At 52.6% G+C, this 18,771-nt stretch overlaps 1 protein-coding gene across 1 annotated transcript in view; it reads right to left on the bottom strand.

The window, feature by feature from the left end:
• Nucleotides 1-4,577: 4,577 nt before the first annotated feature.
• LOC126500985 (uncharacterized) overlaps nt 4,578-18,771 on the bottom strand; it is a 40,590-nt gene continuing 26,396 nt past the window's right edge. Inside the window, exon 2 of the mRNA XM_050141366.1 lies at nt 4,578-5,322. Within this exon, the coding sequence (XP_049997323.1) occupies nt 4,675-5,322 (648 nt within the window). The 3' untranslated portion in view covers nt 4,578-4,674. The remainder of the gene's footprint in view (nt 5,323-18,771) is intronic.

Genomic DNA, 18,771 nt, shown 5'->3' with positions numbered 1-18,771 from the left:
CCACCCCCCCCCCCCCCCCCCCCCCCCCCCCCCCGTGACACTGTCTGCAGTGCCGGGTCTACAACAGACTGCTATGGCTATGAGTGAGCATGCCCACAAAGGGTGGGCAACTGAAGGTCCTCTGGCAAATCTTCCAGATATTCCTGGAAAATTCGAGAAGCCTGTGGCCACAGTGGCCCAGACTCCCCGTGCAGCAGCTGGTACCCTCCTCAGTGCCCATGACCTCTATGGTACCAGAGTAAAGATCCCTTATGGGGGTGCCCCTGCAGGATAAAGGCTGTCCACAAGCAAGAGCGTCCAAGGTGTGCACAGGGTGGGTTGTGGGGCAGGAGATGGGAAGAGGCTAGAAGCAGGAAGAGGGGTTCCCTGGCTTTGTGTTTCAGCCATGCTCCAAGCCCAACAGCAAAACAGGACCTGGCTGCCTAGGGCAGGAGTCCTCCCTCTGGGGCAGTGGGTAACAGTTAGGGCAGTCGGCACCTCTGAGGGCACAGACTTCATTCAGGGCACCATGCTAGCCAGGCACCTGCCATGGCAGGGATTCACCCACCCTCAAGGCTTGATTTATAAGGTGTCTCGTTCTGGGTCATTTGCTTTCTCCAAAGGCTGCAGAAATCTAATTGCTCTTTGAAGAAGAAGGAAAAAAAAGCCCCAAATAAGGCAGTTAATTGCAAGTGAACGGATCCTCAAACGGGGCCACGCTGGCCTGGAGGCGACAACACGTGTGGAATCCTGAGTGGGAGAGTAGCCACTGCCTGGTGAGCTGGTACGAGACCCGTCCAGCCCGCAGCCAGCTCAGGGTGATGCAAAGGTTAAGCCTCTCTCCTGAGACCCTTCTGGCCTGGCGGTTAATTGGAATAACAAAGTCAATACGTGTGGCCGCCAAGGGACACAATCTTCGTTTGATCTCTCTCCTGGGCAGATTAATTAAGTGTTATCAATTAATGGCCCTGGTTAAAGGGGACACATGTTCGCCACTTTCATAGGCAATGTTGGGCCTGCAGGCCTACGAAAGCGGCCTGGTTTCTGCGGGTAATGAGAGGAGATGATAATGGGACCTGGGACTCAGCCATCCATGCCCTCGCAAGACACCAGGCACTCTGCAGCAGATCACCTCTGAGCCTTCCTCGAACCCAGTGCAGCTGGACAGGGTCTAGCGCAGCCCAGGAGGGCATGTGGGGGGCAGCCCAGAGGAACACCCAGGTCCAGTTGTCATGGGCAGACACATCAGCCCCAGGACAAGAAACAAGGTCTGCTCATGGAGCCACGACTTCTGTCCTGGCTCTGAGTACCTGAGGGGGCAAGCATGTCTGCTCTGGTTGGGCCTGAGCCACTGTGAGCTTATATGGTCCCCAAGGAAGCCAGAGCTGGCATAGGCTACTCACTGAGCAAGGTGAGCGCCACCTGGTGGTGGTTGTCTCTCTAGCACAGGAGACAGGAGAAGGAGCAGAGCTGAGGAGCCAGCGTGGGCACCTGCTCTAGCTGCATGTGGCCTTCCGAGGTAGTCCAGTTCTTCTATGTCCCCACTCGCACCTCTGTGCTCATGGTGGAGTCTGGACACTGCATCTTATTTGACTGGGATCCTGTAACAGTCAATCTGTCCCTACACCAAGGTTGCCCGTGGACACCTATAAATCAGGAGAAAATTCCCAGGTTCCTTGTAGTAAACCAGAAGAGGAAAGAGGTGGAGTGGAGGGGTCAGCTTTAGCCAAGTCTCAGAGAAGCAGCCATGGTGTTCAGGAGGAGGAGGCTACGTCTCTGTTCTCGGCTGGTTCGTGCATAGAGGACGCTCCCTTCTGCCTGTATCTCTCAGGGAAGATGGACAAACAGCTCTCCTAAGCTTTGGAGAGGGAGTGAGTTTGCAGCTGAAGCTGAAGAAACTTTGCCTCTGACACCGGTCAACTTGGTGGCCCCACGAGAGCTGAGGCACCTTGCAGGGCTTTCCCTCTGTCCTGATTATTACAGGGAAAGGGTGTCAAGTGCCGCAGACCAGAAAGGAACAGAGGAGGGAGAGCAAGGTGATGAAGGCATTAGTGACGCCAGGCACGAGGGCGGGGGTGACGACAGTGACAAGACAAGGAATATGGTGGAGCTAGAGCCGATGGCGTGGCTGGTGCTGAGAGTGAGAGGAGATGATGATGACGGTGACGATGGCGGTCATGACGATGGTGATGGTCGTGTCAGTGCTGATCAGTGATGGCTCTGATGGTACCGGTGGGGCAGGTGATGGTGACGATAGTGGTAACGGTGGTCAGGATGATAGAGGTAATGGTGACGATTGTGATGGTGCCGATGGGAGACGTGATCACGACACAATGGTACCTGTGATAATGAAGGTGATGGTGGTGGAGATACTGGTGGTAATAATGGTGACAGTGACAGAGATTAGTGCTGATGATGGTGTGCTGGTGGTAACAAGGGTAATGCAGTGTGTTGGTGATGGTAACAGTGGCTTTAATTGTCTATGGCAAAATGTCTGAACTCATAGTGACTAAAAGTCATGGTTAGGCATCTCAGGCTGGACTGTGGCAGATTCCCTTCCCAGCTGCCAGCAGGCCAGGATGTTCATTGCCTCTTGGCCAGGACATTCACTGCTTATCACACTGACTTTCTACATAGGCTGCATGAGCGTGGCTCTACGAGGGTGGCTGTATGAGTGTAGCTGAATGAGCATGGTTGTACGAGTGTGGCTGTATGAGCTTGGTTGTACGAGCATGGTTGTACAAGTGTGGCTGTATGAGCATGGTTGTACAAGTGTGGTTATACGAACATACTTAGTTGTATGAGTTTGGCTGTATGAGCGTGGTTGAATGAATGTGGCTGTATGACCATGACTGTATGAGCATGTTTGTATGAGCATGGCTGTATGAGCATGGTTGTATGAGCATGGCTGTATGAGCATGGCTGTACCAGTGTGGCTGTACAGGCATGGTTGTATGACCGTGACTGTATGAGTGTTGTTATATGAGCGCAGCTGTACAAGCGTGGGTCAGCAGCTCTGTCCCACCAAGGCATGTAGTGAGAAAGACGTGGAAGGGGAGAGAGGGAGACCTGAAGACGTGTCCAGAGGGCACGTCTGTCTCATAACCCATTTTAGGAGTGTAATATAGTACTCTCCTGCTATATCACACAACAGTGAGACCACTGGACAATGGACAGCACAGTGGTCTGTCGCTGGGGCCATCTTGATATCTGCTACAGTGGGGACGTCAAGAACAAGGAAGGAGTGGCGAGTGGCTTCCAGCCTCAACTTACCTGTCAGGAGGGAGTCAGAATCTATAGCCAGGTTCCAGCTCCCCAGGAAAGGAAGACAAGCTTGGGTCCCACCCCAGGGCCATCTGAAGTGCTGTGTGCTGTGGGAGACACCCCTTTTCCTCTGAGCCAACTCGTAGATGTCATATTCCAGAGCCCAAGACGTCCATCTGATCCCCAGTCTGTTTTCAGCTCCCCGACCCAGGGCACCAGCTAGGTGGAAGGAAGAGAGACCAGGAGTTCAAGGGGGGGCATACCAAGGGGCATTGGCTGGACAGGCTGGTAGAAGGCTGAGGCTAGCCTTGGAAGGGACCCAGGCTGGGAGCCGTTAGCCACAGCCTCCCCTCCTTGGCTCTCTGGAATAAATCCCGCTAACAACCCTGTGCCGCAGTCCCTGAGGGATGAACGTACAGTCCCATAATTCTCCCTATGGGACAGTTTGTAATAAAATTGCTTCTAAAAACATATTTGCAAGTTGCCACATTTTTTAAGCAGAACAATCTCCAACGCGGCTCTCCGTCTCCTTGATGAAGTAGCCGCCTCCTGCACACGGATTCTGTCAGAGCGGCCCCCGTGTGGGGGACGGGCACTCTTCAGTGGCCCTCTTCAAAAGCACTGCCGTGACTTATGGCTCTTGAAAGAGTACACTTCCTGTAGTGTGACAGGGGCAGCTTGCACATAGGTAAGGGCAGCGTGCCAGGCTGGCCCAGCACAGAATGGCATCTGGGCAATCTGAGGCTATGGGTAACACAATGAGACCACTACTTCCCGTACCTAGCCGCTCTATCCCACGGTCCCAGTCAATTCCCAGCCTAGCTATAGCCCCTTAAGATTTGGAGGTGTGGAGGTGGGGAGTCAGCCTCAGGCCTCAGATGACAGAGATGATTGTGTTGGGGGTCCAACTGCCAGACCCTGCTGGCTCCATTGGTTCCTCAGAGCTCATCCAAGGTCTCAGGACCCCTGTTACCTGCAATCCCATTACAGCCTTTTCCCTTTTGTGAGCATGGCATGTCAGCCAGTCTTAATGGGACTCTATTTCCCACTGTGTTCTAGCAATGGCCTCTCACAGCCTGTCCTTGCTCCAGGGGTGAAACTGCCCCCTAACAGGAGCCCCGTACCCCACCTCTTAGCTTTGCTCCCTAGAGCCATGTGTGCTAAAGGTCAGGATTGTGGGGCCTCCATACCAAAGACACAATGTCGAGACCAATCCTCATTTCCCATCAAATCAATACCATTAGCATCCTTGGGCTTGCTTGGTGTTGGAATAGTCAGATGGGGATACTCAGGTAATGGGATGAAAGACCACGGTTGCCACACAGAACTAAACGAAACTGCTGCACACTTCTTTCTTTTTCTGAGACAGGATCTCATTACATAGCCCTGGCTGACCTGGAAATCACAGTGTAGACCAGGCTGGCTTTGAACTCACAGCGTGCTGGCTGTGTGCCCCCCATCTGGCCTGAACGGTCTATCAGCTCCACTGACCACCTTTGGTCTAGGTGCAGCAAGGGCAATACTCACAGCCATGCCCAACACCTTTTCAACCGAGTCCACCTGCCAGGGCTCCGTCCTGGGGCTGAGAGAGAGGCGGCCCAATGCGTGGGTGGCCCCAGAGCCAGGAGTCAGTTCACTGCACCTGCTTCTTGCCATAACCAGTGACCCTGCCCAGCTGTGTGTGTCTGCGTACACCGCTATGCCTACCACAGGTGCCAAGAGACAGTGGCAAATGCCACGATAGCCACAGGTGAAGCTACTGAGCATCCACGGATGGGCTAACTGTGACAGAACGTGGATTGCCCACGTGGCGGAACAGTGCTCAGCCTTTAAAAGGAAGTGACTCCTGACACGCACGGCAGCAGAGGCAGGTAGACACAGGGGCACTGGTCTGACAGCATGGCAGTTGCAATAGGTGTGGACCCCAGGGCTGCTCACACTCAACATAGGTATAGTCTCTAGGAAACAGGAAGGACGAAGAGGGGCCCGGTGCAAGCTTCTGACGATATCCATCTCGGAAGTGGGCTGTGGCCGAACACGAGAACACACTGTCAGCAAGTGTGAGCTGATGCCCGGGAGCTGAAATAAAACAAAGAAAATTAACTTAGGAGTCACAGGTGTTTGGGCGGCAGGAAATGCCTCCCACGGACTGATTCTTCTGTAGGCTCCTGTATGCTGGACGCTGGGCCAGTGCTACCTTCCTGGGCCAGGGCTGGAGGTCCCCGGTGAAGGGCAGGCGACCACCTCACTGACTGACAGAGCCTGACTTCGGCCGCCGGAGGCATGTAGGTCCTTCTCCACAGAATTTGGGCTAGGTAGGGCAGGGGAAAAACAGGAACCCAGGGTGTCTGGACACCCCTGAGGACAGAAAGGCAGGGAACAATGCAGTGACGTGTACCCTCCCAGGTGCAGGGTGACTTGGCAGCATGAGGCCTCGAAGGTGGCTAAGGTACTCTCGGCCTCTAACCCAGTTTTACCGCCTACACCCAGCTCCCAGTTCCTCAACAGGCTCAAGGCTGCCACCCGCTGAGTGAGTATTGGGACCCCCATCCTGCTTATTGGGGGTGGTCTCCAGGGTGTGCACAGCTCCAGGTGGCCAGAGTGTGCATTCTTGCTCCACAGTCCTGTGCCCACACCCCACTGGTCTCTCCTGGGGTGGGAGCCCGTAGAGATATATTAATTATATTTCTCTCCACTAATGGGCTGCTTACTTTATGATGTGGGGACACAAAAGTAAATTTTAAAATCAATTATACAATTACATATGTAGCAATAACAGAGTACACGGCTAATCCCCGCCGGGTCAGAACAGCAACCTTCCAATAATGCAGGTTTCATTAGGGGAAGGGCTGTTATTGCCAAGAATTACAGAAATAATGGGAGTGGGTGTATTCAGCGAGAAGTAACAAATGAGGCCGCTCTGGAGATAAGACGCAGAGCCGGCTGCTCACGAGCACCGAGGAGGCCGAGTACATCGAGGGTCACTAGCGCCGGGGAACAAGAATTAATTTTAGACGCTTCCTGGAGCCCAGAGGGTGGGAGAGTGGGGGCTTCTGTCACGCCTAGGGGTGGGAGGACTGGGGGTAGCAGAGAGAAGGCCCCTCACTCAGCCACCCTCCTCGGGTGATCTTGGGCTGTAGCCCCCCGTGCTGCATATACGGTATTAACCCTTGCTGTTACACACACTGCCAAGTCAATGCCAGGCGCAGGGTGGGACATGGCTTCAGTTCCTTTCCCGTTCTGGACCAGAGGAGCTCAGATGACCTGGCCACTGTATGGAGTGTGGAGTAGGCTTCCAGAGCTGGATGGAGCTCTTCCCAGGTTTAGAGCCGAGCTACCACCCATGGGGATTGTGTCTAGGTAGGGAGTGCAGCAGAGTCCAGTCTGCCAAGCCGAGAAGGGACCCAGCAGACAGCCAATGTGGCGGAAAGGAAATAGGCTGTGTGCTGGTTCCCTAGGGAGGGCAGAGCTCCTGGCACCTCCAGGCAGAGCTACCAAGGGTCAGGGCAGCACCCACGACTGAATCAGGATGGATAATCCCCTGGAAGGAGGAGGGGCTTTGGCATATAGTAGCACGTCGCCCAGTAAGCTGGCTCCTCCTGTTTGTGCCAAGAAGAATCTTGGTCACTTGATGACTTACCAGGGTCACTGCATAAGGGACTCTGAACTGGGACCAGAGCTAGCAGGACCAGCCTACTCCATGTGGTCCCCAGACACTGCTGGGTCTCTAGTGAGAGTCTTGCCCCATAACTGGAGCAGGGACCCCTGGTGAGGCTGGGACCCTTGGCCACAGGGCAGATGACCATCTCCTAAAGGGTTTCAGCAGCGCAGAGAGCCGTGGTCAGAGGCACAGGCCACATTGCTACCTGTCCTCAGAGGCTTCCACACATCCTCGGAATCAACCCCCTGCGGTAAGTGGGAGGTTATCTAGCAGACCTCAGGACAGCAGTCTTACCCTCTACCAGGCTCAGAAGCTGCTGCAGGCACCCCAGATTGTAGCCCCCTTGCCCCTCCCCACCAGTGGCTGTGGCAGGTTGGTGGCTTGAGACAGGATGGGAAGAACCGCCCAAGTGCAGGAGAGTCCTAAGTGATTATCCAAGGCCACCGGGTTACCATGCATGTAAATGAGGCCCAGACAGCCCATGGATCAGGCCTTTTCTTCCAGGCGCCAGCAACCAGCAAAAGGACTCTGATAAGGGGATCTTTGTAATTACACGGAGCTACACTGGTCAATTCTGACTTTTAAATACTGTAGGGCCCGAGAAAGGAGAAGAAAGCGGGAACACATGTTCGCTGGGGCAATAGCTTCAGCTCCTTTTGAATTTGCCGTCTTGCGGCAGAGCCGCAGCCACGGCCGCCCACCTCCTTTGTGAGCGCTATCGCTCCATCACAGTGCGAGATCATTTCCAAATTAAATTTTATGGTCCATTACTTACTGCACCGACACTGGTCTAATGGAATCTTAAGTGGAACTGACTGGACCTGCGTGGGGCCGGCCGCTCAGTTAAGATGTTATTTAGTTCTAATTATCAGATAATGAACTCGGGAAATTTAATTTTTAATATTTGTATGTCAAAAGTCCATCAGGCTTTGGTTAGAGTTTAAATTAGAAGTTAACCCGGGTTGAGTACCAGTCCCAGGACAGGCTTTTATGAGGACTGAGGTCACCCAGAGCCTGTTTACAGATGCTGGACCCGGCAAGAAGCAATCCAAGACCAGACCCTGGCTCTGGCCACAGGGCAGCATGGTGCAAGGAAAGCCAGGGGCTTGAGAGCTCGGTGCCAGGCTTCTGAAGGCACACGAGGAAGAGCCATCATCCAGACCTACGGCCTTGTGTTAGCATCCCAGCAAGTGCCCTGGGTTACACAGGCTGCTGTCTCCTGTGTCCCCCAGGTGAGAAGGAAGTGGTGTGCCGTTCTCATAGGAGGCTGGGTGGGAAGCAGTCTCTGGAGGATGTCACTTGGCCCCAGGGTTTGATGGAGTCTTCCCTCACCCAGACACCCTTGGAGCAAGCCTACTGGCTTGGGTACATCCAAGTATTTCTGGCAAGGCCAGACTCTGTGCTCTGCTCCTCTGTGACCTAACCTCAAAGCTGAATGTTACCCCTGCCCAGGGTGCTCACTGGTCCTTCTTCGGTAAAATCGGGGCCCAGGGTTTGAGGCCAGAGCAGCCGGGAGCACAGAAGCAGGGACGAGGGGGGCAGAAATGGAGTTTCCTGGAGGTGAAGTCGGGAGGATGGTCTGGAGGGTAGTGGGATCTGGCAGCAGCATCAGGGACGGGTAGCCGAGGTGAGAGGCCTCCTCCAGGAGCAGTGGCCCAGGTCCTTCTGCACACATACAAGGCTGCCAAGAGACCAACTGGGAAAGCTAGCTGTGTCTTCCTCAGGATCCCCAAAGTTAAGGGGAGACTGTTCCTCTGTCACCTGCTGCTACACAGCAACCACTGTCTACCTACCAACTTCAAACCGCCATGACTGACATCCCTACCCAGTAGTTTGCACCTCGGGCAGGGCTCCATAAAATGGCCACCTCTTTTTGGCATCACAGGTCTGGGTTGATAGCTGTGGAGAGGGCACTGTTGAGACCTCAGAGGGACCTGCTTGAGCTGAGTGTTCTCCAACATGGTAGACAGGTCCCCAGAGAGCTAGAGCCTGGAGAGAGGCAGAACCACAAGGGAGGTGGGGCCAGGAGAGAGGTAGGGCTCACGCTCAGGTTAGGTACCTGCAGTGGCTCAACAAGCTAAGGTTGCTCTCCTTCCCTCCAGCCCCTCCCCAGGGCCCCCCCTCCCCCTGTGGCTCCACTAGGACCACAGGACACTACTTTTGATGAAGGGCATCAAAGAACACAGACTTGGCCTGTGCTGCCTGTGACTGGGTCAAAGCGCTCCTTTCCACACCTCCCTCAATAGAGTTGGGCACCTACTTACCAACAAGGCAGAGTTCTGCCATCTCCCCTCCCGCCTCACCCACTGTTCCCACTCCAGCTCCTGCCCGGGAGTTTGCTTCTGCCTTCCTGGGGAGGGGCTCCTATTCTTAAAGGGACAAGTGGTTTCAACTGGGTCCAGAAGCTCTGAGTTCAGGCAGGGCCCCCAGCACAAAATGTTCTGCCCAACCTCTTCCAAAGGGTGTTCCTTGAGGCACCCTCAGGTCCCTGCCTTAGGCAGGCCTCATAGCCTATTCTCTACTGTGGCTTCTGTATTCCCCATGTACACATCTCTACCAGCCCCCCCCCCCACCAACTCCTGCCACAGAAGATTCTGACCTTCAGCTGGCACTTCAACATAGAGCTGTCTGGTCATTGAAGCCAAGAGCAGAGGTTGCTCTGTCCTGACATGGAGGTGTCCCATGGTTGCCATCTATGTAGCTAGCCTGGGTGCCCAGAACAGAAGCTAAGCCTTGCCTGAGAGGCAGCCCTGTCTTTCCCAAAATGTCAGGTAAGAAGAGTTCCTCCATGGCTTCTGTTCCTGCCTCAGGTTCCTGCCCTGGCTTCCCTCAATGATAGACTTACAAGCTGTGAAATGGAACAAACCCTTTTCTGCCCAAGTTACATTTGGTCATGGTGTTTTATCACCACAATAGAAACCCTAAGATTACACCCCCCCCCGAAAATAAATATGTAAATAAATTGCCTTGCAGTCTGTATTAACCATTTTCCTCATGATGATCAAATGTCTAACAACAGAATATTTAGTAGAAGGGGCTTATTTCATGGCAAGGGAGGCATAGCAGTTGGGTTCCATTGGTAACGAGAGCTTGGGTCGGAATGGGAGCTGAGGTATAACTCACAAGCCCCCCATCAGTGACTCACCTCCAGCAAGGCTCTACCTCCCGAAGCAGCACCGCCATCTGTATTCAGACACATGAGCCTTTGGGACGCGTTTCTCACTCAGCACACCCGGGTCTGTGAACACGGATGCCTCACTGTATCGTCTCTCACACCGGCTGCCTCTTAGAAGTTACCATGGTGACTGCAGTGAGAGAAAGCTCTGGATTGCTACCTCTGCATGGACCTCTGCATGGACCTCTGCATGGACTGCGCCTCTCACAGATGTCTTCATGCAGTCACGAGGACTTCTGTCCCTACAGGGTCAAGTTTGCTTTACTGTTTATGTGTCTATAAATGGTGAGGCAAGAGTGGATACAGAAGGAGGTGGTGGTGCACACTTTTAATGCCAGCACTGGGGAGGCAGAGGCAGACAGATCTCTGTGAGTTTGAAGCCAGCCTGGTCTACAGACGGGGCTCTAGGCCAAGCAGGGCTACACAGAGAAACTCTGTCTTGAAAAACAAGAGAATGGATACAGACCATGAAATTAGATAGAAAACCAAGAGAGGGAAACAAGAGCTATTGGGGCAGGAACAAAAAGACACATATGACCAGAAAGCAGAAAGGGGGAGCTGATGGGAGGAGGAGCCGATGGGAGGGGGTGGGGAAGAAGATGGAGAAAAAAAAAATCAGATTGTTTGAAAACTGTTATAGTGAAACCTAATTGTTCTATGCCAATAGTTAGTTAATTGAAAAGGAAAGGAAACAGCGAGCCCATTCTGTGGTTTAAGTCCACTGGGCGCACATCAAAGGGCGGCCCTCTCTGTTTGGCTTGTACACAATGTATGGAAAGCTGTGGTGATCTAGATTTTTCCTGAGAGCCCTTGTGAGCCTGTTCACGCATCTCCAATCCACTCCATCCTGACTCTTGTCACAGCCCACCCTGAACAACGTCCCTCAGGCCCTAGTGAAGAGACTCTTGACTGGGTGCCTCTGCCCAGGCCTCCTGCAGCTGCAGCTGGAGGAAGCTGACTGGGCCAGAGATCCAGACCAGTCTCTCCTTGAATGTGTGCAGGACCAGGTCCTGATCTATAACAGCTGAATGCGGTAGTCATCAAAGCCAAATTAATACACACTTAGGGAAGGTTTTACCCGACTGTACTGAGTCCACAGACAAGGCCTTGCCTGGAGCCTCAGTCTGTCCCTCTCCTCTGTGTGGGACAGCTAATCTTAGAGGGGCTGAAGAAGCCTGGGCCAAGGACAACATGAAAAACAGATATTGGGGTCACCTGGCTGTCTTACCACACATTCAGCAGCCCAAATCCTTAGGGTATTGTGTCCTGCCAGGGTTTCTCTTAAGCCAATCCTTACTCCACTGTGCCCAGTATCCCTGGCCCTTCCTAGGCAATCTGAGACCACGACCTGCTGGGTGATGAAGGCCTCTGCCCGATAGGATCCCTGAGGATGGGGGCATGGGCCTACCGCCTGTCTGTTTTACTTCCCAAAGCAGTCTTGGCTGCATCATGGTTCTCCTGAGGTGGAAGTCAGTCAACCCTTGAGTATAGGTTGCTGGAGGCCTTTCTTATGAACTGAGTAGCTCAGGACAGGGTCAGCAGAGGCACCAGGTAGGTGAGTGCAGGCTCCAGCACCACAGTGGGGTCCTGGTACATGGATACAAGCTGGACAGGTGAAATACCAGGTCTTCCCTAAGGAAGCTGTTTCTCCTGGTGGCTTAGAGCTCAGGCTATGCGTGCATCCTCCTCCTCTTCCTCCTCTTTCCCCACTGGGTCTCAAGGTGGGGTTGGGGCCTCTCCTCTATCCTCTGTCTTGAAACCCTGAGTCCTTCTACACCCACAGTGACCTTGGATACTTTCCTCACACCCAGGTGTGGCCAGTCAAGGGTTTCAGATAATCCCACCCTGTTTGTAAGGACATCCCCAAGGTAAGCAGAGCCTCCACCATCTACCAGCTGTAGTCAGATCCTGGCTGTAAAATCCCAGCCCGAGGACTGGCTGGTCTGGGGCAGGTGACAGAGGAATACAGGTGATCAGGGTCAGTTTGGGTCACCTGGGGCAATCTGGGTTAACCACACTGATACAAAGGGAGCCAAAAATAAAGCAGTGGGCAGTGTATCAGGGACAGGAGGTGTGACACGCAGTCCCCCAACAAACCAGTCACCAGTCCTTACTTCTTATGGAGCCTGGCCCTACACATACCCCACCTGGCCACCTCACAAGGTGGCAGGCCTCATCTCCCAATATTCTGCCAGCCCTTCATTGTGGGGTTCTGCCTAACCCCATCAATGTTACCTTCATTTTCATCAAGGCCACACTAGTCCTAGGACCCCTGGTGGGCTCCACATTTTTCTCTTTGGTCTTATCCTACAACGATAGGGACATGTTCTCTAGGACAGCCTACATGTAATCCTCTCACCCTGGTCACATGATATTAGGGGTCAACAGAACAAGCCTACTGTGTCTTCAAGGGAAGAGCAAGTTTCTGAAGGACCAAGACAGAGGTCTGTCACCCATAGAGGAAACTCTGTCAGTGCTGGAGAGCAGGGCCCTGACCATCCACTCCATGAGGGGTGCCCCTGCAGCCCAGAGGGATCTGTACCCCAAGACATTGGCCTGTGGCAGACCACAGAATGGACAGGTGGCAGGAATCTGTGGGCACAGTGAGCACTCAGAGGAGTCCCATCAGGTGTGTGCAGGGGGCTGGGTTGCTGAGGGCAGGGGGTGGGGTGTCAGCTGGTGTCCTGTCCTAGCTGTTACAGCAGCGGGCCAGGTCAGGGTCGGATGAAGCCAGACTCCAAAAGGAACAAGAGCCCCTGGGACTACCAGGCTGCCGGTGTCCCACCCAGAAAAACCTTATCTCAGCTCAAGCTGGTTCTTAATTACAATCAATACCCAGAAAAGCTATTCAGCTCCGACTGCACGCTATCCGCGGCAGGAATAACCAGAGGATTATGCAGATGGAGTGACAGGCCCGGCTCTGGAGAGGTGGCCCTGAGCTACCCATTGGACACCCTCCCAATTAACCGGCTGTGGCGGCCACAACGGCCCCGCTAAATCATAGCAGCTGGGGGCAGCCAGCCCCTGACCAGCGTAAATCACTCTGCTACTGCCGCGCAGCCCAGGAGGCGGCTCTTCCACTCAGATCAGCGCTACCATCCCTAATTCAGGACCCAGTGATTGATGCCACCTGCTTCGCACATGCTAAGCCACCATCTGCTTACGAGAAACATAAACTTTGAATACACACGTTCTGCTGATTTTAACTGGGCTAATTTATGGTTCACAAGCGGAGGAGCAGGGTTCGCGGCAAATTTCTCCAGCCACCCGGGAGCCCACAGCCAGCTCTCGCGGCTGTGATGGAAGCTTGATAAGGTCATCATCCGCTGCAGCTGTGCAGTATCACACCAGCCCCCCAAAAGCACTGGGGGGAAAGAACCCGCTGAAGAGCCCCCCTTGGGGGGATTTATTTCTGAATTAAACACTACCGGCCCAGGGGAAGCCTATTCGTTTTCACAATCAGCTCCCTTTCCAGTTGTAAACAGCCTCTTTCTAAAACTTGTGCATGATTTTAATTACAGATAAGTTTCCCTTTAAAGGCCGGGGCATTCATGCCTAGGGTGCTAAGCTGAATTCGATACATCTCTATGTAGCAGTGTCCAGCAGCCTTACAACAGCCACATAGGCCACCACACACCTGATTGGCTCCGGGGTTCTGGGGTTCCTCAGCCTGGAGACACTGAAGGCCCCGCTTCTCCTTAACATTTTGATGCCCTTGGGTGTTGGAGACCAGCAGAAGTCTCCACTTGCCTGTGTGCCCTGGGTCACGAGCCAGCACAGCGAGCAGAGCAGCAACGCTGCTCACTCACCAGGCAATCCTGAGGTCCTGGTAGGATTCCAGTTCCTAGGCCAGGAGCAGTTCTGCCTCTACAGGGGGTGGGATGGGGGCAATGCAAAGAGCCGGACTCTGAGTTTTGGGCTGTCTCCCCCAAGAAGCCTGTCTTCGTTAGGGTTCTGTTGCTGTGAAGACCATGGCAACTCTTATAAAGGAAAACATTTAATTGGGGCTGGCTTACAGTTTCAGAGATTTAGTGTGTTATTGTCATGGCAGGAGGCATGGCGGTGTGCAGGCAGACATAGTGCAGGAAAAGGAGCTGAGAGTTCCACATTGAAATCTGAAAGCAACAGGAAGACTGCCAAACTGAGCCTCTGGAAAGAGCATTTGAGCCCTCAAAGCCCGCCCTCTAGTGGCAAACCTACTCCAACAAGGTCACACCACAAAGCCTCCTGACCTGCCCTTTGCCAGCACCACTGAGGACTGACCACGGCCCTTGGCAGGAGACTGTGCCGCACTCAGGTACAAACTTTCAGGAGGTTGAACAAGCCGCTGACATCACTCTTGTCTCTTGGCCCAGGACAGAAGCTGGCAAAGCTGCCCCACCCATGCCGAGCAAAGGCCCAGTAGAGGCACACTTGTCTCCTTGCCTCCCTAGAGTGTGTGCTGAGGCCATCTGCCAGGCCCAGAACCAGGCTCTGGTTACCCAGGTGTGTACCAGAGCATAGCAGGAAATCTTGGTCCAAGAGATGATGTTTGCTGTTTGCTGAGTGCTCAGGCGATGACCCTTGGGGCCTCTCCAGGCAGCCTGGGAGCTGCCCTCTTCAGAAGAGGGGAGGAGACAGACCCACTGCCTTCCACAATACTGCGTTACATTTCCTGGGGTGGACATGAACAAGCATCTGTCCAACCCTAACAGGGCACCAATGACAGACAGAAGAAACAAGTCCATTCAGGTCCAGCTTGGTGAACAAAAGAATCTATTTGAGTTGCTTATAGGAACATGGGGTGTCACTTAGAGAAACATTGGTGACCCCAATAGCTCTGTCACTGAGAAATCCTGCCCTAGTATAAGTGACAACCTCTCCAAACCTAAAGATAGAGTCATTCCCCCTCCCCAGTTAACCTACACCCTACACAGGCTAGGCTAGTACCTCCTAAGATCAGGGTCTAATGGTCCTCTCCACCCTCTTCTCTAAGGGAAGACCCAGTCATCTGTGGATGATCACAGCTGCTCCGAGTACCATGGCAACAGCCATTCTGTGCCCAGAAGTTAGTGGTCCACAGCACGGGTCAGACGGAGCATGCTTGCAGTTTCTGGAAATGCAAGGGCCCTGCCCAGACACCAAAGCATGAGGTGGAGCCTGCCATACAACAGCCCTGCCTGACCCATGGTTTTGGGGAAACAACTTTGGCAACAAGCGTATATGAGAGAGATGATGGACAGGCATTGCTGTGCGTGCTTGTGTGGGCACAGGGTTAGGTGTATGCATGAAGGCTTCTACATGAGTTAGAGGCCCAGAGAGAGCCCAGGAGCACTTAATGGCCTGGGTGGCTAATTCGCTGGACTTTGAACTCATCCGAGGTTGAAAACACACCCTTTAAAAGGGAATCACAAAAGACCCTAATTCCAGTTCAGCTCTCTGATGAAAGGAGGCCTGCCAAGCCTCTTCTGCAGGTTTTGCCTGTGACTTGTGATTTCCCGGTGGCAAACAAAACTGCTAAGATTTGGCTCCTTCATGGCGGCTTCGCCCCTCATAACTTTAAATGCCATTTTGATCGCCTCATTCAACAATACGTTTTGGCTCTGGGATCAATATATCAAGACAGCGGAGACAGTGACTCTCAGGCCAAGGCTACCGAGACCCTTCGGCTTCAGCCAGGCATCTCCTGCCTCCCGGTCATGCCAGCACTGAGGGGCTTTTCTAGGCCAGCAACAGACATGAAGCTGACATAGGAGTCCAAGAGGCTACAGAGGACCCAGGCACAGTAGTGTCCCACCACACAGGGGCTTTGCCCTCGGACTTTTGGTGTGTGGCAGCAGGGGATGCCAGCAAGTCCTAATCTCAGCCACGTTTTAAAGATGGACTACAGTGGGAACGTGGCTTGTGTCAGAGGGACTAGCACAGACCAAGGCTTGCAGAGGTCCCTTTGTCCCATTCCCTAGGGCAAGGCCCTCAGAGACCTCCAACTGTAGGACCCCAGCTTCCTGCATATTTCCAGATGAAGAACCACATTGTCTGCTCAACCAGGCCAGACGTGCCTGCACCCTTTACAAGGAGAGATGTAACCCGAGAGCAGATGGCAACCCAGTGCAGGCCAGCAGCCAGTCACCTGCCACAGGTGCAGAGAGATGGGACAATATCACAACTCCTACTAAGGACTCCTCCCTGGCTCAGGACCCTCCTAGTGGTTCATGGTCAGATGGGGTCAAGTGTACAAGACAGAGACAGTTTAGCTTTTACTGAAAAAAGTTACGAAATACAGATCTCCCGTTTCAGTGGGTAGACCCAACACTTCAACACTTCACTGGACAGAATCACTGACAGATCGTCTGAGCTTTGTGCCACATGGGCAGGGAGCCTGTTTCTGCCCCAGCAGGAACCTTGGGCCCCCTGAACAGAAGGTAGATCAATCAGCTACGGCCCTCAGCTGCAATTTCTAGGAGTGTGAGGCCATTCTCTACCCAGCAGGCAGTCAATTCTGCTGGCTACAAGGAACAGAAGGACACATCACCTACAGGTCCTTGAGCTCCCAAACTCCAAGGGAAGCCACTTCTGCATATAGTCGCTTGAGAAGGATTGACACGAAAGCCCCCCACATACACGCACAGAAAGCCCCCCACATACACGCACAGAAAGTCACCCCACATGCACACACAGAAAGTCACCCACATGCACACACGGAAAGTCACCCCACAGACACACAGTCACAGAGCAGGTAAACGTTTGTGTGTACCAGGCAGGTTTGCACATTGCAGCCTTATCTGCCTGCCTACATGTGCACACATGCCCTCACACACATATGCACACCCTTTTATTTAACACATGCATATGCACACTTGTATATGTGTGTGCACACTCCAATTAACCCCAAAGGCACAGATGTACCTCGACTCGTTAGGAAATCTGAAACACTGGCAGAGAAGGACAGCCAAGTGTCTATGCATCCACAGGGTGTTGAACCCCTCCACCAGGCACCTCAAGCCAAGTGCTGAAAAATCTGGTGTACACAAACCCCTTTTCCTGCAACATACTCGCCCAGGGGTGAGATGGATGCTCTGCTCCACACTGCATGCTACGGGCTCTGCATGGCTATGAGAGAGGCTGCTGAGAAGCATCGAGTCCCTCCCAACCCCACCTACAGATCTGTATCCAGACTTCTGCATAGGCTCTAGAACAGTGATTCTCAACCTGCCTAACGCTGTGACCCTTTAATCACTTCCTCATGTTGTGGTGACCCCAATCATAATTTTTGTTACTAGATAACTGTAATGATGCTAATATGAATATCTGGTATACAGGATATCTGATATGTGACCCCCCTAGGGAGGTCACAACCCACATGTTGAGAGCCACTGCTCAAGAGGCCTCTGTCAGTCCAGTCTTCTGTGAGGTTCATATAAAGCAATAGAGCAAAAAATAAAGGGCCCAGAGGAAAACGCAAATCCCCCACGCCCAGTCAACTTAGGGCCTTGCTGAGTGATTTGTGCCCTCTTACCCAAATGACTGAGTCTGAGTCCTAACAGCCCTGGTGACCTCAAATGGTCCATCTCAGGGCATTATGTCAGGGGACACAAAGTCAGGGGGACTGCGTTCTTTGTGTGTGTGTGTGTGTGTGTGTGTGTGTGTGTGTGTGTACATTTTAGACTGGCCTGAAACTCACTACGTAGACCAGGCTGTTCTTGAACTCAGAGATCTGCCTGCCTCTCCTCCCTAAGTACAGAAATTAAAGGTGTGTGCCACCACGTGGAATAAGCTATATCCTTGAACAGCATTCACTTAAATGACTGACTCAGGAAGAATGGCCAGGTAACTTCTTTGTAAAAGGAATTTCATCACCTCTCAGGGACAGGATTCTGTCTCAGAGATTTCCATTTTATTTCTGTCTGTAGTATCTATTTTATTAAAACTTTAAAAAAAATCACATTTTATTTACAAATAGTTTGTGTCTCTGTGTGTATGTATTTATGAGTATGTGCATATATGTTTATGTGTCTGTGTGCATGTATGTGTCTGTGTGCATATATATGTCTATGTGCATGTATGTGTCTGTGTGTATATTCCCATGTAGGTCAGAAGGCAGCTGGCACTTGTTCCTCTTCCACCATGTGAGTTCTGGGGATCGACCTCAGCTCGTCGGCATGACCCACTGAGCCATCTTACTGGTCTGCTTTATGAAAGCTTTTATACCAGTTCTGGTCTGGTGGAAAAATTTAAGACAAGGTTTCACTATAAAACTTGGGCGGGTCAGAATGGCGAAAATCAAAAACACCAATGATAGCGTTTGCTGGAGAGGTTGTGGAGAAAGGGGTACACTCATCCATTGCTAGTGGGAATGCAAACTTGTGCAACCACTTTGGAAAGCAGTGTGGAGGTTTCTCAGGAAATTCGGGATCAACCTACCCCTGGACTCAGCAATACCACTCTTGGGAATATACCCAAGAGAGGCCTTATCATACAACAAAAGTATATGCACTACTATGTTCATAGCAGCATTGTTTGTAATAGCCAGAACCTGGAAACAACCTAGATGCCCTTCAACTGAAGAATGGATGAAGAAAGTATGGAATATATACATATTAGAGTACTACTCAGCAGTAAAAAACAAGGACTTCTTGAAGTTTGCAGGCAAATGGATGGAAATAGAAAACACCATCCTGAGTGAGGTAAGCCAGACCCAAAAAGAGGAACATGG

Source organism: Alexandromys fortis, unplaced genomic scaffold (assembly GCF_014885135.2).
Source record: "Alexandromys fortis isolate MF-2015 unplaced genomic scaffold, M_Fortis_MF-2015_v1.1 scaffold_7, whole genome shotgun sequence".
NCBI classification, from domain to species: domain Eukaryota; kingdom Metazoa; phylum Chordata; class Mammalia; order Rodentia; family Cricetidae; genus Alexandromys; species Alexandromys fortis.
This window is presented reverse-complemented; position numbering and strand designations above follow the sequence as displayed.